This window comes from Erpetoichthys calabaricus, chromosome 3 (assembly GCF_900747795.2).
Source record: "Erpetoichthys calabaricus chromosome 3, fErpCal1.3, whole genome shotgun sequence".
NCBI lineage: Eukaryota > Metazoa > Chordata > Cladistia > Polypteriformes > Polypteridae > Erpetoichthys > Erpetoichthys calabaricus.
The window spans coordinates 191,453,232-191,477,778 of NC_041396.2; the positions used below are offsets into that span (position 1 = coordinate 191,453,232).

General features: G+C 35.5%; 1 protein-coding gene across 1 annotated transcript; it reads left to right on the plus strand.

Annotated features, from left to right (window-relative positions):
• The first annotated feature begins 619 nt into the window (after nt 1-619).
• On the plus strand, nt 620-22,179 carry bend3 (BEN domain containing 3). The gene is made up of 4 exons (XM_028797630.2): nt 620-1,105; nt 10,570-10,624; nt 17,805-18,025; nt 18,975-22,179. The coding sequence occupies exons 2-4, from the start codon at nt 10,573-10,575 to the stop codon at nt 21,234-21,236; spliced, it is 2,535 nt and encodes an 844-aa protein (XP_028653463.2). The 5' UTR covers nt 620-1,105; nt 10,570-10,572; the 3' UTR covers nt 21,237-22,179.
• Nucleotides 22,180-24,547: the final 2,368 nt, after the last annotated feature.

Genomic DNA, 24,547 nt, shown 5'->3' on the forward strand with positions numbered 1-24,547 from the left:
TCTTGCACAGAGGAGGTTTTGTGGGGACCTAATCCAGGTTTTCAAAATTCCCAAAGGCATTGATAAAGTAGATCCAGCAACCGTGGAAATTAAGGGGAATAGCATTTAGCACAGAAGCCAGGAAAAATTTCGATGTGCAAAGAGTTGTATAAATATGGAATAAACAATCATGACACGTATTTGCAACAGAAACCTTGATGACCTTTAAGAAGTCTTTGGATGACATATTGGGACATCTTAGCTATTATAAACAGACAAGCCTGATGGACTGAATGATCTTCTCTCATTATGTTCTGTGCAACTCAAGCTATAACTTTTAAGCTTTTAAGTTACACCAATTAAGTCACTTTATACCACATCTAAACTTTATGCTTATTATATCAAGGCTAAGATTTTTGCATTTAACTTGTATACTATTATATTTGTTTTTATGCTTAGTGAGGGTACTGTTTTTACCAAAACCACATATCACTTCCACTGTATTGCACGATTGTGTATGTGACAAATAATAACATTGAATGTTTGTATATTATCTGATAACAATCAAATCTCCCTATGGGTTAACCAAGTCTGCCAAAAGTATTTTTACTTTTAAACTTTTTATTTAATTTTACCTGTATCCATTTTATTATCGTTTTGCTACACCACTGTCCACATTATTTCTTTATGTATGCCTGTAATCCAAAAAACATTCTTTTTTTTTCCCCGAGACCCACCTCCTTTCCAAACGTGCAGTTCACACGCCCGGGCCTCTGCGTGTCTGTCTCGAGCTTCTGGAGAGGGCGCGTTTCATTTTGCATGTGCTTACTTTTGGAAGGCCAAACTGGTGGTGTCCTGTCTTCTTTCAACTTCGAATCTGCCGGCGTGGCTGGCCAGTTAAAAGCAGACTGAAAATAGCGCATCTCACACGACTGCCTCCCTTTCCCCTCCCTGCGAAATCTTTCCACACACACCGAGCTCCCCACAGACACCCACAGCTGTGCGGAAATGACACAGCAGACATGCAGCGTCACGTCGCGTCGCGTCACGCGGGAGGGCACGCGCTGCAGAAAAACACGGCGGACAGGAACACGGACACCACGCAGCAAGCGCGGGGCTCGAAGCGGTAGGTTTATGTGGCCAGTCATATTTTTACAAAGTCGCTCTGTCGGCAGAAGAAAGTAGAAATAATCGCGCACCGAATAAGAAGTGCACCGGGAATGATGAGGGGAAGGGGGGTGTACAAAAAAAAAAAAGTCGTCTGCAAAGGTGTCCCCTGTGCGTGACGCGCCGCAAAGCCATTCGGACTGCGCCCGTGCTTCGTGGAGCCACGCCGCTCTCATATTTGTGCATTTTTAAAGTGCGTCTACTCGGCGTGCAGCCTATCGCGTTTTGGCGGCTCCCTCCCTAGTATTGGCACTTATTATTAATATGCAGTTATTCCGCTTCGTGGGCTCCTAACACGCCGTGAAGAACAAGGAAGTATCGGGAGAGTTTTGATTTCACCAAGTGGAGTCACAGCGCCTCATCTCGTGCTACTGCAAACTGATATTAAGCAAGAATAAGACCTGCAGTTCTGCGTTTCGCAGGCAGTGCGGTGACGGGAGAACAGAACGCGCTCATGACGTGAAGCCGTGGCCAGCGCACCCGGGCCGCGGCTGGCTGGCCGCTCGACCGGCCTTGCGCTGTGCGCTCGAATCGCCGGAAGCAGCCCAGACCCCGACGCACAGAACGCAGGCACGTCCTCACGTAGGGCGCGCTCGGCTCAAATGGAGTACCCGCCTGGAATCGCGCGCGCCTCAGGAGAGGCTGGCTATTTGGCCAGCTGCATTTGGCTGTTACTCCGCAGCAGTGGGGCGGGATTGAGATGGGCCTTTCAGCAACAAATAGCGCGATGCGAATGATTATGTTCGCTTCTCTTTTCTAAAATCAGTAACATGAAAAAGTTTTTTGTTTTGTAAACTCCGGAAATACAGTTATAATGTTTTCAGTACAGACCAGAAGGAAGACACTGGATAAAGTTATGATTAGGCATGAGACAATAGCTTAGCCCACGATATCGTATTGCAATTCAGACTTAACGATGCAATACTCATGATATGAAATTTTCATAAATGTATTGCATGTTTAGTGTTACCTATTATTAAACTCTCATATATCAAATGATGGTAAAATAAATATAAATCATTATGGACATACACCAGTTTTAATGTGTTTGTAGTTTTTTTTTTAATTAAAACACGTATTTATGATTACTGTATTTTCCCTGCATTAAATAAAACGTATTGTATGTTGATTACCATGTGCAACTTAAGAATTTCCCTGCACTCTGTTATGTGAAAATAAATCCTTTCAACCTATAATATAAAGTTACTGCAGAGCAAAACCATCCACATTCTTTTGTTTTTTCTTAACTAACATCAAACATGTCCTCAGAAATGGCTATCCTTTTATTTCTTGTTTGAATGTTGTAATGATCCATTATCTGTGTGTCCTGACTGGATCTAAAAAGAAGTTGTAAGATTATATTTTCTTTTAAGAAAAATCAGAATGCCAGCACTCTGCATAAAGCTCTGAGACCTTTCTGCTATGACAGCATCCCCTGCAGTTGAACACCCTCAATTACCAGGGACAGCCATACCATGTCAAAGTACAATAGAATTCAATTTATTTTTGTATAGCACTCTTCACGGAGTGCAGGCGCACAGTGCTGTGATATATTCTCAAAAATGTAAATTATCAATTATACTAATTACCGAATACAGAATTAGTACATATAAAGATAGAGTTGTTAAAGCACACAGAAAGAAAACAAAGTATAAATAGATTAACATAAATGAAAACCAACAACATTTGTTCATTAATTGTTTAATTATATGACCAGTTGACAATGTAGGAGATGAAAGTTATACTGTAAGAGTAAAAGTCCTGGAGATCTCATCCAAATAGCCACATGCCCACTCCTTTATTCTGCTCTAGAATCTGTGCTGAGGCATCCAAACTGATGAGTGAATCTGTCCATTCCCATGCTCCTTTATCTGAGATGGCTTTTCCACAACAAGAGAAGAACTTGGCATTAGATCAGTGACACCAAGTACCACATTGAAATACAGAGAAGAGTTTAAAAACAGAATAGAGCTCAGTTCACATGCCCAGGCCACTGCGTGTCTGTCTTGAGCTTCTGGAGAGTGCGAGTTTCATTTTGCATGTGCTTATTCCCCTAACAAACAGATACAGAATGTATAGCTAATCCTCAGCTCTAGTCAGGATATGCTAGCCTAAATGACAGAGTCTTCAGCCTGGATTTAAAAGCTGAGACTGAACTTGCATCTCTTATATTAGCAGGCAGTTCATTCCTCATCTTCAGGATGCTATAACTAAATGCTCCCCCTGCTATTTTATTAATCCTTAGAAACAGTATACCGACATCTTGAGATCTTAATGTGCACACTGGTTTGTAAGTAATAATAAGTTCAGTTAAGTAAGCAGGGCTTTGGCCATTTAAGACTTTATTTGTTGAAAGGAAGATTTTGAAATCAGCCCTAAGGTTAACTGGGAGCCAGTGCAAGGACCAGAGAACTGGTATTATGAGTTTGTACTTTCTGGTTCTTATTGTTTCAGTAGCATTGTGAATTAGCTGAAAGCTGTATAAAAAGTGATTTGAACAGCCAATGAGTAACACGTTGCAGTAGCCACTTCTACTAAAAATACATAAACTTTATTGTTATCTCAACTATATACAAGTATACAGAGAGATGAAATGACAAAGTTCAGGGTTCACAGTCTACATACAGCACAGGTAAGACAAGACAGTGTGCACAAATAAACAATATGCCAGTATAATTAATTGTGCAGTGACTGATCTTTTGAAACGATAATGTGACTTGTACATAACTTAAAGTGAGAGGTCCTAATCTAAGATGTGATCCAGTACTATATAATTTCACCTCACTATAATCTACCTCCGTTTCTGAATCAGTATTAATGAAAGATCTATCAATGTTTGGAGCACTTGCTCTCGCATCAGAGGCTCATGAGGACTGCAGTTAATTGTAGCTTGTTGCTCCCTGTAGCATTTGTTTATATTATGAGAACTGTTCCAGGGCGGCATGGTAGCGCAGTGGGTAGTGCTGCTGCCTCGCAGTTGGGAGACCTGGGGACCTGGGTTCGCTTCTCGGGTCCTCCCTGCGTGGAGTTTGCATGTTCTCCCCGTGTCTGCGTGGGTTTCCTCCGGGCGCTCTGGTTTCCTCCCACAGTCCAAAGACATGCAGGTTAGGTGGATTGGCGATTCTAAATTGTCCCTAGTGTGTGCTTGGTGTGTTTGTGTGTGTCCTGCGGTGGGTTGGCACCCTGCCCGGGATTGGTTCCTGCTTTGTGCTCTGTGTTGGCTGGGATTGGCTCCAGCAGACCCCCGTGACCCTGTGTTCGGATTCAGCGGGTTGGATAATGGATGGATGGATGGAACTGTTCCAGTACATTGATACGTTTGTGGTTTTTTGGTCCCAGTAGACCTTGATTTGAAAACAAGCCCGTTGATGCAATGGTGCCTTTTTTAAATAATGTTGCGATTTGCTATATTCATCCAAGGTTGCAACTTACTAAATTGTGTGTGCAAAACACTTAAAATGCAGTCCCAACCAACTTTCACGTACTGTGATATCTGTGTTGTACACCAACAGCTTTCACCTTCACATCGTAATGCAGACGATGAATAACAGTTGTGCCAAAAAGCAGTTTGTCATATTATACCTTAGTACTAATTTTTCATTTGTTCATCTGTCTGTTCTGTTTCTTAATAAACATTGGTGAGCATGATATATTTTGTTTTTGTCTCTCTGTTGTGTTTTTCAATAACAATGGATAATTTTGGATTTAAACATAATAGCCTGTATAGTGAGGATAAAGCATTTGTAAGTAAAGGCTTTGCTCTGAATCTTATATACACGGTGCAGCCATACTTGTTTGTACTGTTTAATTGTCTTGTTTTATTCATCTTATTTAATACAGTATGGTCATTAATTCAACTCAGAGATTGTGTATACTTGCTCCAGTCAGTTATATATTAATATGGGCCTAAGGATATTCTAACAATATTAGACTCAACCAGCCATGGTCAAGTGTGTAAGTTCATTGTGGGGACCTTGCACATGAAGACCCATACTTTCTTAAAGTTATCAGTTAACCTTGTCTTCCACCAACAGTACTAAGCTCAGCTAGACCGCCTAAAGCTTAAACTGAAAGTCTTTGGGATGTGAGAGGAAAGCCAGAAAACCCAGAGAACAAGGGAAAAATGCTTAAAGTACAGACCAGAAGTGAGACTCTGACTAATGTTATGATGCACTTATTTAAAATCTTTTTATCTGACAATTCTGTTTCTTAATAAACATTGGCATTTAAATTTAATACCCACTGCTATTCTTATAATTTACTAGCAGGGTACCCAGACATTCGTGAGGTGTAATAAAGTGCAGATGCAATCATCAATTCCTCAAGGCAAAAAAAGGTTGATCCAAAGCCACTTTTCACTGACTAAACCTTCAGTGGGGAGCAACTTTGCGTATCTATGCCAAGTTTCAAACATATTTCATAAGGGCATTTCCTCAATAAAGCATACATGCAGGAACTAAATAAAGTTTTTCATTGGTAAAAACTGTGAGGCGAAACAAAGCCGATAGCCTTCCCCTGTACAAATGGGGAATCTGTGCGTAATGTGGCAGAGATATTGGAGAGATACTGGAGATTCTAGTATGGATTAGCATAACACACATTCAACCTTATGTATTAACTTGTCTCCAGATGTATTTCTTTATACTACTTATATGATCAGTAAAGAATTTTCAACATTGATCACACTAGTTATCTACATTTATTCAAACTAATTTTCATTCACCATAAAAAAGGCATATTATCCATCTGCTGTGTGAACCACAATTTTTCATCCGTGATTTATGAGTAGCTAAAGTCTATTCCAGTAGCAGTGCAACAAGCCAGAAGTTTTGTTTGTCTCACACAGTTACATAGTGGACTAATTTATAGTTTAGTGTATCATGTACTATATAAGGCTGGAAAATGGTAGAAAACAGGAATAAACTTACATTATTACTTGAAGCTTCTTCCAAGATTTTCAGAAGTAAGGTAGAACCCAAAACTGGTAAGGACATCAGATCTCCACAGGTCATGTTTATGTTCTCTCGTATATGGGACATTTTAGAGATGCCAATAATCATAACAAACATGTCTTTACAATGTTGGAGGAAATTGGAGTACCTATGGAAAATGAATGGAAGTTCTGCAAGGACATGCTAATTCTGCATAGGCCAGGCTAGAAATTGCAAACAGAATTTTGAAGCGAGAGACATCGTCACTAGCCACTTTTCCACCCACAAATCAGCACTGACAGTCCATTCAAAAAGTAAAAATAATAATTAAATATATTACCAGCAAAATGTGTCAGTAAAAACATACCCAAAATGTACTCATTATTATAAAATATTATTATTCACCATTATAAAGCAAATCAATTTAATTTGTGCTCACTGTACAGTTTATGGTGGGTGAGGAGGGACTTGAGCCCAATATAAAATAAAGCCAAAAATAAATAGAAAAGTAAGCAGAAGTGATCCATCAAAAACAGGGAATGTAATCTTTTGCTGTTCTAAAATAGGACTTTTCGTGTTAAAATAAATGAATATATGTGTGGAACTGAAAAAAGAAAGAACAGTGAGGTATGTTTTGAACCAGAATATTTGGTTGTGGATTGTCTGTATGGTAAATCTGAAAGGCACAAGAGTTTTGTGAATAAAGGTTTTGAATTTTACACTGTGGTCAGGATGATGGAGGATCAGTACATCTTGTTTTGATTCTTTTTCTTTGTTTTTAGCAATTCAAAATGCATCCCATTCAGAGTTGTCATCATTCTGCCTTTTCCTCCTTTCTTCATTGTAAACTTTGGTTCCATGTAACCCTTTACTGGAAAAGGTGGCGTGGTGTGTCTTTGCAATGGACTGGTTCTGTCCAAAGTGGGTTTGTGCATCATACTTGACTGTGGCTTCTTGTGACCATAGATGTGGACTATTTAATTAATGGATAGCTATATTCTTCAGTGGCCAATGTTTGCAGTCAACCGATTTTGTAGTTTATATATTCTGAAAAATAATAGTTCAAATTTCTACTGGTTTCCTATATATTAAGGTTTCAAGTTTTAATTAGTACACCACACTGTACTGTAGTGTGTCAGAAAATGGATGATTTGGTTTGTAATTCTAAAAGTCTGTCCAACTTGAATCACTTATTTGTAAGTTTTAAGTAATACGTTTCTGACAGTGAGCTATGGGTGAGAATGTTATTGTTCCTTCCTGAAAAGCATTCATTGTTACATACACAAGTGTGTACCTTTTATGTGTCAGAATTTTGACACATTAGAGAGAAGTTTGTGTGATGGTGAACTGTAACAGACAAATACAGCATTGTTATAGAAAATTGCAGAACATAGTTAAGAATTGTTTTATACTGTATTGTAAGAAAAGGAGAGTATTTCTAAGAATGTTTGAATTCAAAAGTGGCTGAATAAGAAGGGTAATTAGATGAATACATTGACATGAATAAAAAAAACCTTCTGAGTATAGTTTAGGTAACACTGTAAACTGTAGCAATTCAAGGTGGAGTCACGGTTATGAATTTTACCAATCATGATATCTAGATACCATAGGGATTACCTGACCATATGTTTTAGCCTTGTTATTATTATAGGAACATTACAGAAGCAGTATGCCGAATACAACTAAACTAGTGCTGGCCATTTTTGTTTTTAATGTAACATGTAAAGTAGAGACACCTTTTTGTTTATTAAATTGTAGTGAATTCTAAAATGATTAATTATTTAGTTAATTTTATTAACCTATTAATTTTATTATGCTGTTACACAATGGCAAAGTTGTTAGCTGCTGCTTGATCCCTAATCTAGTTGCCGATTTTGTAGCGTTTCATTTCCTCCTCTTTTCCTGTGAGGGTATATTAGGTATGGTATGTTTAATGATGTTGCTAACATGGCCCAATATGAGTGGGTGTGCCTTGTGAGGGACTGATACACTGTTAAGAGCCAGTTCCCACCTTAAGACTAATGCTGCTGGGATAGTTTCAGCCCCCTTGTGCCACTGTAATGGAAGAAGCAATTTCTACTAATGGATGGATGGATTTTACAGTATCTGTCATACATGTGTTCATAAGCTACATGCATTGACTTTCTTCAGTTTGTTATGAATCTTGAGAAGTCTGTTTATGTTTTTTTTTAGACTGTAAGGAGTAGTTTGCCATTTTCAAGTTTCTTCCTTAAGTAATTTTTTTGAATATGTTAATGTCCATCTCATAAGAATGCATTGTCTATTAGTTACTTTTGGTGAATGTTCTGTTTCCTTATACGCTGAAATAACTTCTGGGGTTTATGCTGATAGACAGAAAGATAGACGGATAAATGTATAAGAGAAAACGAATGTACTTGAGGAGATTATTAGGATAACGGAGGACATGCCAACATTAGAACAAAGGAGGCACATTGACAAGAGTGTTTTGTGTTGTTTTTTTCCCATTCAGGTTTGAGCTTATAATTATTATTATTATAATTTTTTTTAAAGACAGCTGAGAGACATATTAGAAGTTTTTGGTCTCGGAATGTCCATTTTTAATTTAAATAGTGTACATTTTAACATTTAATTGTTCTATATACAACAGTACCTAGTGTAAAATATTTTATCACAGGACATTTTGTCATTCATTTTTCAAACCTACTTATTCCAGTACTCAGTTTTAGGGGTAAAGAATTCATTAATGTTGCATTCATCTTCCTTCTTGTCATTCTGGGCATTGTGAAAAATAATGGTATTTTGTTTTGTATCAGGAGTGTTTAGAGCCCCATCACAAATGAGTTAAAAATGAATGGTTTGTGTCTGAATATTTTTAGAAGATCTTTTCCATATGCATTTGATAAACATTTTTTGGTTAGTATTTTAATACTTCAAAGTATGTTGAGCTGTTTGCCTCAGTTGCTTAATGTTGTTAGCTGTTTTGCATAGTGCTCTTTTGGATTAATTTGTTTAGACATTATACACAAGGAGTGAAAAATAATGGTGCTTTACATGTGTTCTATAATTTCCTGCCTCTCATACTGTGATGAATCACATTCATCAAGAAACAACATTGAGGAAATGATCTCCGAGATATACCTAGTAGAGGTAGTTTAGCAAAAGCCTCACAATCTATTATTAATTTATCAAGTAATTGCATTAGGTACTTAGATTTGATAGGCTGGTTCAATTTATTGTTTATTTTTGAGGCTAATGGTTTTTGTGTTCTTACACAAAACTTTAAGGAGGCTTTTGTTACACCACTGCTTAGCTTATAGTTTGAGAGTTGCATTGATTTAAATTATTTGTTGATATGCTACTTTCCAACAAGATTGTCTCTGAATGCTCCTTCCCCATTACCTAGCGTAAAAAGTGAAACAAGCACAAAATTAGCATATTAAGAATATGAAAAAAAAAATCATCAAAGCAAACTAAGAGCAAGAACCAAAAATCTAGCATGATGATATCCTGGAGTAGGGAGCAAAGGACTTTACATAAAGTAATAGTTTGGCATGATTGGGGCTAAATGGTCATGCAGTTCCTTATTTGGCATTCTGAATGAAAGTGCATAAACAAAGCAGGGTCCAAGGAAATGGCAGTGATATTAAGCAAGGCAGCAGGGTACTGCTTAATATTTGTTTGAAAGCAAACTAGAATCTGAGAAAAGATGAAAGAAAGTGTAATGTAAACAAGCAAATGTATAGTTAATATCTTTTTTTATGATAATTTTCTACTGTGTTTTGCTTTAATTCTATAGAGTGGTGAAACAACATTTTGAACTGCATACTCTATATATTGATAAAAATATAGCATATCTGATGGGACTTGCAAGAGATTATGACATTTCTTTTCAATTTTTTTAAAACTAATAATATTCATCTTAATAGTGCATATGACAAGCGATATTTTTTTAAATTTCTTGTGCTTGGGTTTTTACAGGTATAAAAAAATCCAAGTAAAGTTCAGCACTGTTTTTTTTTTTGTCAAATGTTATTCAGTTTTATTATAGCTGTTTTTGATTATATTAATAAATTGTGTAATTCTAAATGTACAAAATTAGTAAGAAAAAAAATGAAAATGTTACAGCTGAAACGGTGCTTATTCAAAGTTCTTCCTGGTTTCATCCAGCATGTTTATATAAAAGTTGGCCTTGGTTTTCTTAAGGTTCAGTTGTCTTAGCAAGAACCAGTTAACCAAAGTATAATTCATCTTGAAAAAAATATATGGAACTATTTGGACTGAACAAAATTACACCTTCCTTTATTAAGCAGTTGGTGACAACTTAAAGCTATTGGTTTAGAGTTAATGGAACGCAGTGATTACTACTGGTTTTTGACTTACTTTTAACTTGGGTGTGTCTTATTTCTGAAAGTGGATACAGTCTTTTCTAATCACTGATGTGTATTTTATGGGTTTATAAAGTAACTACTATGACAAGTTCCTTAATAGCTTATGTTTTTCTCTGTTCTAGAATATGAACCTGCCTGAATACTCAACAGATTCAGAAGGTGAATTGTCCGACCAAGGTAAGAAAAACTTTCTTTGTATCATTATGGAAGGTTCACATTTTTAAACTGTAAACATAGCACAATATGGGATGGTGAGGTAGTGAATTAGAAGTTTATATTTTACTATCTTGAATGACTAATAGATTATTTCATAGTTCCTCATTTTACAATATAATGCTTTGTGTTGCTCTTTCTTTAAATATCATACCAGATTCAAAACTACTACATACTTTTAATGTGTAATAGAGAGAAAAGGTTTGTTTTGGCAAAATACTTACAAAAGGTTATATCTGGTTGGAAAATTTGTGTATTTGTGAGTAGTCTGAATGTAAAAACAGTTGCTTAAGTCCTTCTCCATTACAAGACACTTTTTCACATTTGCTCAAGATATTTAAATGGTATAATGTAGATGTAAAGGAGTCTTGACTCATCCTGGAAATGGTTTGTTACCAGGAGTATGCATGTGTGAGTACAAAATATGCAGGACGTCACCAAAGAACACAGTTCTTATCATCATGCCTCATTTAATACATTGTACAACTTTTCATGTCCAGTAACTGTATCTGCATTTTGTACCTGTAATGTACTTGTTTTGGATAATATAATGCTTATCAAGAAATCCAATTGTCAAATGTATTATCACAAATTCACAAACTGCACTAATTAAACTGCACAACAAAAGTTTTTGAAATGTTTTGCATTCTGAAATATTTTGTTGACTATGATAGACAACATCAAGCCGAACACAAATATCATTTCAGATTGACTTTTTTTGTAGAGAAATTTAAAAAAAAAACATGAAATTAACTTTTATTGAATATAATGTGTTTAATCATTTGATATTGCTGAAACATTTCATATGTTCAATTGAGCTTAAAACAGTTTGCTGTCTTCTTGCCTGAATACCCATCAATAGTTGAACATCATTGATGAATTCTGTTTTTCCATTATAACAATGTCCTAGTAAAATCTTTCATCATATTTTGTCACTGACAGTACCAGGATTAGCAGCGAAGCCTAAATGTGGATGTGAAAGATCAATCTTTCACAACAAGTTGCACTTCATGGTTTTGTATGCTTAAAGAATGTTGTCAATCAGCTGGATGTAGTTTGGTGCTTTTACCTGTTACGAAAATTGTTGATAACATCCTGGAAAGCTTTCTGTACAGTTTCCTCAGGCACTTACTACCAGGTCTTCGAACCACTTATCGCCAATGACTTGTTTGATTTTTGGGCTAACAAAAATGCCTTGTTTAATCTTGGCATCAGTTATTTTGAGAATCATTTATGTCAAATATTGAAATTCTTCACCTTCCTTGTTCTTTGTTTTCTCAAAATTTTTCATCAGTTGAAATTTTTTTGCAAAAAAGAGAAAAAACTATATATGTTGAGTCGACAAGTGGTTTATGTGCCGCACATTACTACCCTGAAATGGACAGTTCTTTGTAATATAATTACACACTTTAGCATTACTGTCCAATTCACTGTACTTGATATATCCAAGCTGAAGTGCCACATCTTTCAAACTACCAATGTTCCAGTTGTAGTCATAAAAATGGACAAATGCAATAAAACAATACACAAGAGGATTTTTGAGATCAGCAGGTCAAAATTCTCAAGATCCCCAAAAGTGTCCATTGTTATGTAATAGTCGCATTGTTCATGACGCTGAATTTTAAGTTGCATAATCGCTGCACTAGTATATGCCTTATGCCTGACCTCTGACTCTTTTATAAAAAATGACTCAGTGGTATCATATTCCAGTTTCTGGTAAAGATCCAGCCATTGCAACAAAAATGTATTTCTTCTTTAGCCTAGACTCACACAAGGAATGCCTCAGTGGGCCTTAACAGACCGTTTTTTGATAGCCCCCAGCCTTGACTCACTAACAAAAACAAATAAAAAAAATACTTATAGGGAAAAGAAATGGAAGAAATCTTGGGAAAGGCAATTCAAAGAGAGACACCCCTTTCCTGATAGGTTGGGTGTGCAATGGGTATCAAAAAATGGGATAAATACAATACACAAAAAAGAACATGAGTAATCCTCTTCACAGAGCTAGATGGCCAATCTATCATTGCCACCTCAGAAAAATACTAGTACAAACTACTTTGTTCTTGTACAGCACTCCTCACCAAGTGCAGGTGCAGAGCACTGTGAAAACTCTCAAGGCAAAATTCAAGAATAGATTATGCCACTCACTAAATACAGAACTATCACATATAAGGATATATATTTGTTACATCAAAACAAATCAGAAACTAATTAACATAAATGAAAATAACAATATGTGTCCATCAGTTAATTGTAGAACCACAGCCAGAGTCCTGGAGACCTCAGCCAGCAAACCGCCTCCCCCCTATTGGCCATTCTGCAGCTGAGTCAGTACTGGGCCGGACAATCTGATGAAAGGAACACAGCTGCCTATAGTGTATCTACAATTCTTGTAGATGTTCATTAATTCTTTGGGTGCTCCTGCATTACTAGTTAGGGAAAGGTGGTGTTTTGATTTTCTGGGGGTCAATTTGTTTCAAACCTAGTTTTGTTAAACTTGACTTGCATGTATGGAATGTTTTTGACTTTAATTAAAAAAAAAAAAGATTTTGTGGAACATAACATTTTTTGTCATTTTGATTTTCTTAACACTTGTCTTTATAAATTGCTGGTGTGCATGGGTAGGCGCTGTTATAGAAAGTGAAACTTTAAAACTATAAGAAAACTGAATTCTCTGGATATGTGTGTTTTTTTGCAACTTTTATCTACCCAAGTTCTTATATAAACACATGTTAATGTCTTGTCTGTATCAATTCATTCATGGCGACATTTTATCTGACAAAATAGTAACGTACCAAATTAAATACAATATAAATTGTGAGCCTTGCAGGCACCTGCTGTCCAAGAAAACATATAGGCTTTGAACTGCCTAATATTAAATAGCAATGTGTCCAATTTAAAATCATATGGCTTTCAAGTGAGAAAGGACAGCCCACAATAACTTGGAAAGAACACACAATATACACAAACTGTGCATGATTCACGTAGAGGAGTCTGGAGAAACAGAGCTGTTCACTATGCAGCCACAATTTTCCTGGACAGTACATGTTAAATTACTGAAACAAAATTTCTTTTCATACCTTTTCTTTTCTGAGCTGGTACTCTCTGCTTTTCCTGATAGAAGCACTAGAAGCACCATATTAAAAAAAAAGAAAGAAAAAAAGAAATGGTGGTGCTTGTTTTCTTGATCTGAATTTTGAAGTCAGTTCTCATTGTTCATTGAAGGTTTTGTGTATTTTAAGTTTTCAACTTTCAAAGTGTTTTATATCCTGTCTTGTGTCCTTAATGGGTTGTTATAATGTCAGTTGTTCATTTGTTCACCTCCTAAATAAAAACACTGTACCATAAATAACAGAGCATCAAATTTGCCATCGGAGGCTATGAAGTTTCAAATGCTTGCATACTGGTAATAAACAGTTTTCCCTGTTTGACTATGAACTGGCAATAAGACACATTAACAATAAAAATAGGTAGTGGCTTTTTAACAAAATCTTGTAGCATAATACATGTAAATGGGTATACTGTATCAAAAACAAGTAGAAGATGAAGATTAAAGGTAGGTATTAGTGTTTAGGTCAAGGCATCTGCATTTCTTATAATACATATACCAGAATTATGTCATAATTTGGAGTGAATTGACATATTGTAGATTTCCTGTTTTCTTTGTATTATTTATAAAATAAATAGAGAAATACAATTTGAGTTTTTTGCAGAACTTCTATTGTCATTTCTATTCTATTGTCAATTCTATGTTAATTAATGTTGTCTTATTTTAATTTCTTATTTTGTCTTTTATTTTTCTTCTCTTCATTATGTAAAGCACTTTGAGCTACTTTTTGTATGAAAATGTGCTATATAAATAAATGTTGTTGTTGTTGTTGTTATTTGTACAGTTTGTGGTTGATGGATCTCTGTATAGAGTTTTATTTATATGTCAGTTTTGTTTCTGTCCTTTTTGGTCTTCTAATGTTTTTGCTGACATTACCTGTAATTTACTGTGATGAAAGTGAGTACATTTTATCATCTGTACTAATGATCCCTCTTCTAGAGAAGTAATAGTAGTGAAAGTATAAAAGACAGTGTAGATCATTCAGGAATGAAAATATTTGTAGAAAATCAATTTAATGTGAAAGTACAAACAGTCCCATAAAACTGAGTGAATAAAAATATAATCAGACTCTAATTACTTCCTTAGTTTGGAACGACCTGTGAATTGTCTACGTGAAATCGCTCCCCTGGCTTTATTCAGACTCAAATATCTAGGTTTAAAATCCATCTTAGAAGGGACAATTGGGCTAAAACCAGAGCTATAGTCATTGAATAGCATCGCAATCTAAGTAGGACCTGCACAATGCAACCTAATGATTGACTTGTGTATCAAATAGTAGAATTTGGTCTAGGAAGCCTACAACAGAAGTTTCAATAAGAGCAATCATCAGCCTACAAAAATATGAGCCAATTTATGTTAGTCATTCAAATGTGTCCACTTTGGTGATTTTAAGAACACAAGTACAATATACAGTGGCAGTGAAATGCTGAAAATGACTTTAAATACAAGGTTAACTGATCTGCAGAAGTTTTAAGAATGCGAAGTGAAGTGTCATCTATCTGGTGCAGCTGATTTGTGCGTTTTTTTGTTTGTTTTGTTTTTTTACCTTATTAAATTTTCTGTACACATCTTAATCTATGTATTTTAGCAAAAAAAAACCATTTCCCTTGAAACTAGTGATGCTTCTATCGATTGGAAACCGATCCTCACTCCAAATGACATAATCTGTAATCTGTAAATTGGCCAATCTAAGAAGAAAACAGGTTTTCTTTCAGCATCTACTTTTCAAAGCTTTACAGTAATGAAGTTGTAGTGTTCCTTTATGCAAAGTATTATGGTAGCACTTGTGGTTTTGATGCTAGAATACTTCCTGTATATTAAGAACAACCAGACCAATTTTAGGAGAGATAACTGAAATATATGTCTTTTACATTAACCTCCTTAGCATTAGACCCAAGCATCACTCGGGCTGTAAAACCAGTGCTAAAAGCATTACTCCTGACCGTCACTCAACCAACTGTAAGACTTGGCTCACATAAGTGTAAGACCCAAGGATTACTCGGCCTGTAAAAGTGCCAACAGCGTTAATGCCAAGCATTGCTCTGGAAACTGCATAAGCATGTCTTACATAATGAACAGGCTCCAGCATTACCCAGGTAAAGGTACAGACATGTCTTCTAGCCTCATAATAGCATCTCGTAAGAAATGTTTGTAAGCAGCCCAAGTGTGATACGAGCAGTGATGATGAAGTGAATCTATCTTCAGGCAGTGAAATTGAAACGAACAGTGAAATCGAAAGTGATTCTGATAAATCCAAAAGTGATGCTTGTGTCAGTCACACATGTGTAGTGTGCTGTTCAAAAGCTGATCAGTCTGGAAAGAAAATCCACAAGGAATCATGCTACTGTTGTCTCAACTGTAATGTTACCTTGTGTATTTCATCTTGCTTCAAGATATACCACACTAAACACATTTTGACAGTATATACAGTATTAGCATTATTTGTATCATTAGTATTATTCATTAATATTATTATTTGTATAATTATTATACTTTCTACACTTCTAACTTTGTGCTTTTGGTGTTTTTCACATTTTACAGTAATAAGATCAGATTTAATAAATATGTAATTTTTCAAGCCAAAAAATGCAATCCTTTTTACATGTTTTTTCAAGAAAAAATGTAATGCTATGGAGGTTAAAAAAAAGTGTAAAAGTAAACTAAGAAAAAAAAAATAATCTGAAAAGTCATCCCTTACTTGGAGAGGAAGTATATGTTGTCCCACTGAACTTGATGTGAACGAAAAGGGACCACATAGAAAGAGATGGGAATCTTCTGTAGAAATTAAAAGACAAGCTAATTTGATGAGTTAATTTTTTTATTTAATCTTTTAATTAAAAGCAGTTCACATTTTGAATTAGAAGATCTAGAAAAAGAACAGATAAAACAGAATTTGTCCTTGTTACTTTTTAGCTAACAAGCCTATTGTTTATAAAGACAAGTATGTCTATTTTACTTGTAAACTTGTTAAACATGTTAGGCTTGTATCTTCTTGATAAACCTCTCATTATCATTTTATTTTATTAGAATTGTGTTTTGTAAATATGACAAACATTATATTTCCTTTTATGCCACATATGGTATGGATACATTGTATGTGTGTATGTTTTATTAGGTTAAAAATAAGTATTTAAGGGGATATTATTTATTTTATTATTTTTATGGTCATTAAAAAATAAGCCTACAGAATATCATTTTGCTTATAGAAATAATAGGAAACAAGTACTAGTACCATCCTTATTCATTATGAGCTACGAACTCTGTATATTATGCTTATCTGAAACACGTCAAAAAGTAATGTGTTTACATCTCTGAATGAGGCTACTTGGTCTGGGTATATTTACTTTGCTGCAGCTTGCATCTCAGATCAGGGTGGCGATCTGGTGGTGATTGTTAGGTCAAAACTAAATATCAAAAAAATACTCGATGAATTCTCAACAAGTGTTTGTTTCTAAAACTGAAATCCAGCCCTTTACTACTCATCATGCTTTATTGTCCTCCAAAATACAATGTACCTTTTTATAATAATCTAACTGACTGACTAACTCAGTTAAGTTCTCTTTTGTAGCTAGTCTTTGATCAGCTTTTTGAATTTATGCACACCTGCAGATGATGATGCAAAAAAAGTCTCTTGTTATATTGTCTCATTGGTTAGATAGGCATGCTTGAATAATAACAAAAAGTATACTTTCAGTTGGTCTGTATTTTCATTATGAATTTGGCTCTGATGAATGTTTAAAGTATGTCCTACTTAAAATTGTACTGCCTATCTGTACTTTATTTCACCTATCATATATAATTTTAAATTAGTCTGTGTAATTGTGTTTTCTGTTATGTAATTAGTTTTCTGTGCATGATAATTACACAATAATTGCTGAATATGATGTTCTTGCAATGAAGCCTTGATGAGTAATGTAGTTTGGCAACCTGATGACCAAAGCTGGACTCTTAATTATGTAAAATACACCATGATTAACTTGCTTGGCTTGATGTTTTAATTGAACATTGACACTGCGTTTGTATAAATGTTTACAGAGAGAAGGGGGAAAGAAAGTGTTAAAACAGAAAAAGAAGTGTGGGATACCTCTAATGATGATTCAGCAGCTTGTAAAACAAATGAAACTAATAAACTGGTCAAGCCATGCTCAAGTCTGCAGAACTATGGAAAACGAGCACAAACTGAACTTAGAGCAGATGATCCTGCTGATGAGCAAGACTTCCCAATAAGTACAAAGAGAGTGAAGGTTACAGAGGATGTAAGTTTACATACATTTCCAATTGTCTTTTTTTTCTACTATTTCATGTAGACAATTTCAAGCAGAGTAAAAACATAGGAAAAGTGGTTAATAATAAACATTTCTGGAGCATGCTACAGTGGTCATAGTTTATGTATTATTAATTCTTTCAAGCATTTTAACAGGATAAGATACAGTACTGAAAAAGTTAATTTTCTTTTCTTATAACCTGAAACAAAAACATGCTTGTTACAAATGTTGTGTTTAAATGTTGACACAGCTTTTTTACAATATTTTTGTGCTATTATTAAGTCCAAATAATTGTCTTCTGTTGTAGAAGTAAAACTAGCTCTTGTGTTTACTTCCATCTTTGGATATATGCTTTATTGTGTATCAGTTTTACTACTACTTCTCTGTCTCTAAGCCATGGCTTCACTTGCTTTGACCTCTGCAGTTGGAGCCATGGCACTGAGCACATATTTTGCTACGTTTACAATATTATTTTGTCTTAGCCATCATGGTTAATAGTCAATGCTTTGGTCTGCCTTGTAAAAATGTGATGAGCCATCATCCAAAAGGTTGTAAAGAGAAAGACACAGCAAAAATTGAAACACACAAAATATTGTAGACACAGAAGCAATTGTCTAATACATGACGAAGCAGGAATGGCTTGTACACTACAATCATTATATGTTATAAACGTAATCCAGAGAGTAAAGAATTTTTTCTGAATTAGGGTATATTAAAAGTGGCGTCTCATAGGTATCAGTACTGGGACAACTTCTCTTTTTAATGTATTTAAATGATCTAGATAAAAATATAAATGATGACACTAAACTAAGTAGAACTATGTAAAACAGATATTCTAGATTCAGCAGAATGATTACAGAGTTGACATATATTGTAATTTGACATTTAATGTCTCAGATAAATATGGATTTGATTAACTGACATTTCTTTAATTTTATAGGACATGTTTTCTAATGAAACCACTGCAGAGGAGCTGCACAATGATCAGACAATCAAGGAACAGTCAAGCAAATCTAGACTTTCAGCCTTAACACCACCTTGTGAAAATGATTCTTCAAATGAAACAACAAAAACATCTTACAGAAAACCTCTCTATGGTATTTCACACAAAATAACAGAAAAGAAGAATGCTTCAGGATTGGAACAGCATATTTTACAAGAGGTTCAAGACAGAGTGAACTATAACAGTTTCATAATGACGAAATCTCTAGGTGAACATAACCGGAGAGAGTCTGGTTTAATTATGGGCACAACAACCGCAGAAAGTGACTCAAATATATATTCCTTAATAGAGCGGATGTTTTTTATTCTGAACACACTAAACTCCAGCATGACTCAGCTTCATAGCAAAGTAGACTTGCTTTCACTTGAAGTCACCCGAATCAAAAAACGTATCAATCCTGCTGAGCTGGTCACAGAATTCAGCCCACCCCCTGAGTACCAGCTAAACGCAGAAGAGCTGAAGCAACTTATGGATCAGACATCCTCAGCTGGGGATCTGGCATGTAGGTTATTAGTACAGCTTTTCCCAGAACTCTTCACAGCAACAGATTTTAACATAAATTGCAATTCTTGTGGAATAATGAACAAAAAGAAATTAAATTCACTTCACTTACAGCTTATTCGCAACTATGTTGAAGTTTGTTATCCATTTGTTAAAAATGACAGTGCCTGGCAGGTAGAGTGTCTACCTCAAATAAATGATTTCTTCAATAGATTTCTGGCACAAAAAGATATGGAAAGTGGACCTCAGGGCAAAAAGTCATCAGTGTCAGCTCATTGTTATGAACCAGAGCAAAGCCAGGGTTGTCATTACATTAATACAGAAGGGGAGGATGGGAATTTGCCTTTGGAATCTCACAGCAGTGTAACATCAGACTTTGCTCTAGATGCTCAAGATGTTGTTGATTATCTGGATGAAGCCTCGTCTCCTGGAGATTTTGCAGTTTTCCTTATGCATCGACTCTTTCCTGAGCTCCATGAGCAAGGCAAAACAGCTGAGATTTATTCCTGTTACAGTACTCCAGGAAAGCAAGTGCTTGATTCACAGAGACTTCAGATAATCCGAAAATATATGGAGATCTACTTTCCAGAAGTTCAAGAAGATGAGAACTGGTTTAAGCTTTGTGTTCAAAGAATGGATGAAGAACTGGAAGGGATGCAGAACAATGAAAGTGGTTCAGAGCACACCAGAGACGAAAGTTATGATTCATCCAGTTTGCCTGACGATGTTTCTGTTGTCAAAGTTGGAGATAGCTGTGAATTTGAAAAGCCAGGAAGAAGATCTAAGAAGATTTGGCTTGTTCCTATTGATTTTGACAAACTTCAGTTGGCCCCTCCAGATTTTGAAGTTGCACCAGAGTATATACTGTCAAAAGAGCAGATTAAAAACAATTATGAATGTAGCTTGTCCATTGGCAACTTTGCATCCCGCTTGTTGGTTCAGTTATTTCCTGAGCTCTTCACTTACGAAAATCTACGAAAACACTATAACTGTAGTGGATCTTTGGGCAAAAAGCAGCTGGATCCAGTGCGAATAAAACTAATCAGACATTATGTGCAGCTTTTGTACCCCAGAGCAAAGAATGATAGGGTGTGGACTTTAGAGTTTGTAGGCAAATTGGATGAGAGGTGCCGCAGACGGGATACTGAGCAAAGGCGGTCTTACCAGCTACAGCGCAAGGTGTACGTACCAGAATCCGAACATCGAGATCTTGTTAATTATCATGTGAACCCAGAACGATTCAGAGAAGAATTTGAAGGGCCCACTCTACCACCAGAGAGAAGCACAAAAGACTTCTGTAAAATACCACTTGAGGAGTTGAATGTTCCTTCTCCTGATTTCCCAGTGCCTTCTGTATATCAGCTTTCAAATACAGAAATTAGAGAGATTGTGCAGCAGAGCCTGTCAGTTGGAAACTTTGCTGCTCGGCTTCTTGTAAGACTTTTTCCTGAGTTATTTACTTCAGAAAACTTAAGACTGCAGTACAACCATTCTGGTGCATGTAACAAAAAGCAGTTAGATCCTGTACGCCTCCGACTAATTCGTCACTATGTAGAAGCTGTTTATCCTGTGGACAAGATGGAGGAGGTCTGGCATTATGAGTGCATTCCCAGTATTGATGAGAGATGTAGGAGACCAAACCGAAAAAAGTGTGACCTAATGAAAAAAGCAAAAAGAGCAAAAAGTACATCTTATTGAGTGAAATTCAGTTGCATATTCATTTATCATTGAAAAAAGTAGAGATTTCACACATAATAATATAGTTAAATAAGATGAACTGTGAGGTGAAAGGAAATACTAGCACATTTGGAGCGTCGGGTAAAAACATACTTTGATTTGCGTTTGAACCAAAATACTGCCTGTCTTTACATTCCAAAGTATTGGTTGTTTCTCATACTTGCCTGTAGTAACAGTACACTGTAAAAATCATTTTTGCTAAAACCTTTCCAGATATTTTATCACCTGCTATCATTTTAACTTTTTAACAAACAATAACATAAATAGAATTAACTTGTGGTTACAGAAATAGTGATTTTACTTTTTTAACTTTGATATTAATCAAAATTGGAAGCAGGAAATGGGCATTAAAACATGCTTTGATGTCAGCAACTGCCTATTCGAACTAGATTTATTAGGAAAGCAACTAAATAAACACAGAATGTCTTTAGATCAGTCATTTTGGAACCAAATGAATACTTGACTTTTGATGCACTATATACTAATGATTGTGAAATATGACTTAATTCCTCCCCTGAAAGATACATTTTTGTTTTATTACAGGGCAACAGACTAATGCCTAAAATCTCCAAATAATTCAAACAGTTTGACAAATAAATAGGTGAAGTCTGAAACAAATATTAGCAACATAAATGAGCAGTAGCTAATATTTAGAGCAGTTGTTTGTTTAGTAGCAATAACTTGGGAAAGAAGCCACTTTTTTACCCTAAGCGTCTGTCCTTAAGTACAGGTTAAAATGTGATTTAAAAAAGAGAGTTTCACACTTTTAAATTTCTCTGTTATGTTTTAGACAAATGTTAGAAAATTATTATTTCTAATGAAGGGAAATTTTGTGGCATTTGGTTCATACTGCTTTTGGTTATTTGCAGTCAAATCATGTATGTGCGTTTTTAAATAAACTGATGATATCAATATATTGTTATTTTTACATTTTCCCCTAAAGAGTATATTACAGAAAACATTTTATAATTGTTGACCTAAAACTGATTTCATATTATTAAAAATGATTGGTTAATGTCAGGGAAATATAGTATATGCCTAGTGTTTTAGTTATTTCAGTCTGCCTAAATTTTTTATATTTTAGCCATTTTTATGCCAGTTTGAATGCATTTTGCTCTGGCATTCGAACACACCCTTTTTTCAGGTTATTTTACCAACTTCTTTAGTGAGCAATTCTGTTTTATTACAGTTCCCAGCAGCATGAAAAAAGATTTTAGCAATCAGATGCAGTTTTGTTTAAATCAAAACTATTTTCTGTATAACACTTTAAAATCACTTCAGATCCTTAATGAAAAAGCACAAAAACACACCATGTTTTGAGATGCAAGTGACATTAGTCCTGCAAGCCCTGCCTTACATATCATAGTCACTTCCTTTAAGAAAGACGCCTTTCCTCTATAGTGTACGTCTCTTATTTTAAATGATATGGTTGTTCCTAAACACATCATGACATGTTTTCTACTACCTTGTAATTCAGAGTAATAAAGTTTCTGAAATGACAAATTGTGGCTTTTATTCCTAAGTAGTAGCCAAGTATTCTGACTGCCATTTTATACTTTAGGATGTCACAAAATTGTTACATGTAAGGAGTTCAGAAATGTCTGAGAAGTATCGGTTTATTGACAACTCGTGAGGAATAGAGAAATGTGATTAAGCACCAAAGGAGGAGGCAAATAATAGGGCTGTGTGAAATGGGTCATTTTAAAATTTTTGATCATGTGATATCCAATTCTCACAGGGCTAGTATTAGCAATTAGAGGTCAGGCTTTTATTCAAGAATTTAGTAAAAGAATAAAGTTAGACAAGAATTACTGGCGTCTACTGGTGACACTACTAGTAATTTAAAGTTAAAGAAAATCGACAGTAGAAGACTTTATTGTGCCAGGGTGTCATTTTATATGATCAGTGTTCTTTTTTTCACTGTGGTGATGGCCAGGTTGCTTCATTGTATGTCAGTCTTTCTTTCTTATTGCCATACTAATGTACTGATGACATCTGTTCCATTTCCTGTTGTTTTTGAATTTTGTTGTAACCTTGTCCTGTGCTGTGTTAAGTGTGTATGCACACCTTCCCCTTTGTTCCTTTACCATCTCTGCACTTTAAAGGTCCACCCAGTTTATTTCTCTGCAGATTTCTTAAGGCATTTGTTCAAAGTTTGCCTTCATAAAATTAACTATGATTGGGTTTGTCTTACTGATTTACACAAGAAAAAGATAAGATTAGCAAATAGAAATAACTTAAAGAACTAAACACTGTAATAATTGTCATGTTTTATTTATGTTTTATTTTATTTGTTAGTAGTGCACATCAAAGCAGATGGCTTTGATTTTTTTTTGTTACCCATAATATCAGAGAGCAAGTGATTACATGAAGGCAGTAGGTAAAGACATATTGAGCTGACTCAGAAATGTAAGAGACACTTGCAGAATTAAGGTCACAAAACTAGTATCTGATCATGTCATATTATAAAGATGGCAGTGTACCTGGCAATGATTAGCACTGCTGCCTCAAAACTCCAATGTGAAACACTCAGATCATAGGTAGAGTGCTGTATCTCTAGCTTAATTGAGGACTCTGAATTGGCTGAGTGTTAGTCTGTCCCTCACACACTCGAGCTCCTGCCATGGCCCTTTACTAAGCAGATAAAAACATGGGTGGATGTTTTGAGGAGAGAAGGTAGATGTTAGAGCTGCATGTAACAGACAGGACCCACAAGGCCTTAAAGGAGAGAGAATGAGCTCTGGAGAGCAGGGAGGCACAAAGCTGAAATTAAAATAGAAAGAAGTGAGTGGGTCTCTTTAGAACTAAGAAAATAAAATTGAGTGAATGAGGCTGCCCATCAGTCCATAGCAGGATGCTGGAGTGAAGAACAGGCTTGATGCCAAGAGCACTGCTTTGTCATGAAGCTTCACTGGTTATTCCTGTTTTCTCAGATTTAGGCAGGGGAAAGCCTAATTTGACAGAATTTCCCATTATTACTTGTTATGATGTGGTAAGTTCTATAAGGAAACAAACGCTGAATGTATCCCCATCCTCCGACCACAACCCCCATTATTCAGAGTGTTACTAAGAATTGTGATGATTTACTTCAGGAGCAGTGGCAGTTTGTAATGTGTGGCACCAGGGCAACACCCCCCTCATAATATCATATAGACTGTACTTAAATTAGGTAATGTGTATTACTCATGAAATAAATGTATTTATTTGCACAATGTGCCTGGTGTCAGCACATGTCAACATCCATTAAAAATTGGTTCTGACTTGTAATTGTT

Excerpts from the sequence above, each read along its gene's own strand:
- bend3 (XM_028797630.2), top strand. The coding sequence starts at position 10,573 with ATGAACCTGCCTGAATACTCAACAGATTCAGAAGGTGAATTGTCCGAC. Across the intron at positions 10,625-17,804 it reads AGGTGAATTGTCCGACCAAG|AGAGAAGGGGGAAAGAAAGT; the intron begins GTAAGAAAAACT and ends AAATGTTTACAG. Across the intron at positions 18,026-18,974 it reads GAGTGAAGGTTACAGAGGAT|GACATGTTTTCTAATGAAAC; the intron begins GTAAGTTTACAT and ends TTAATTTTATAG.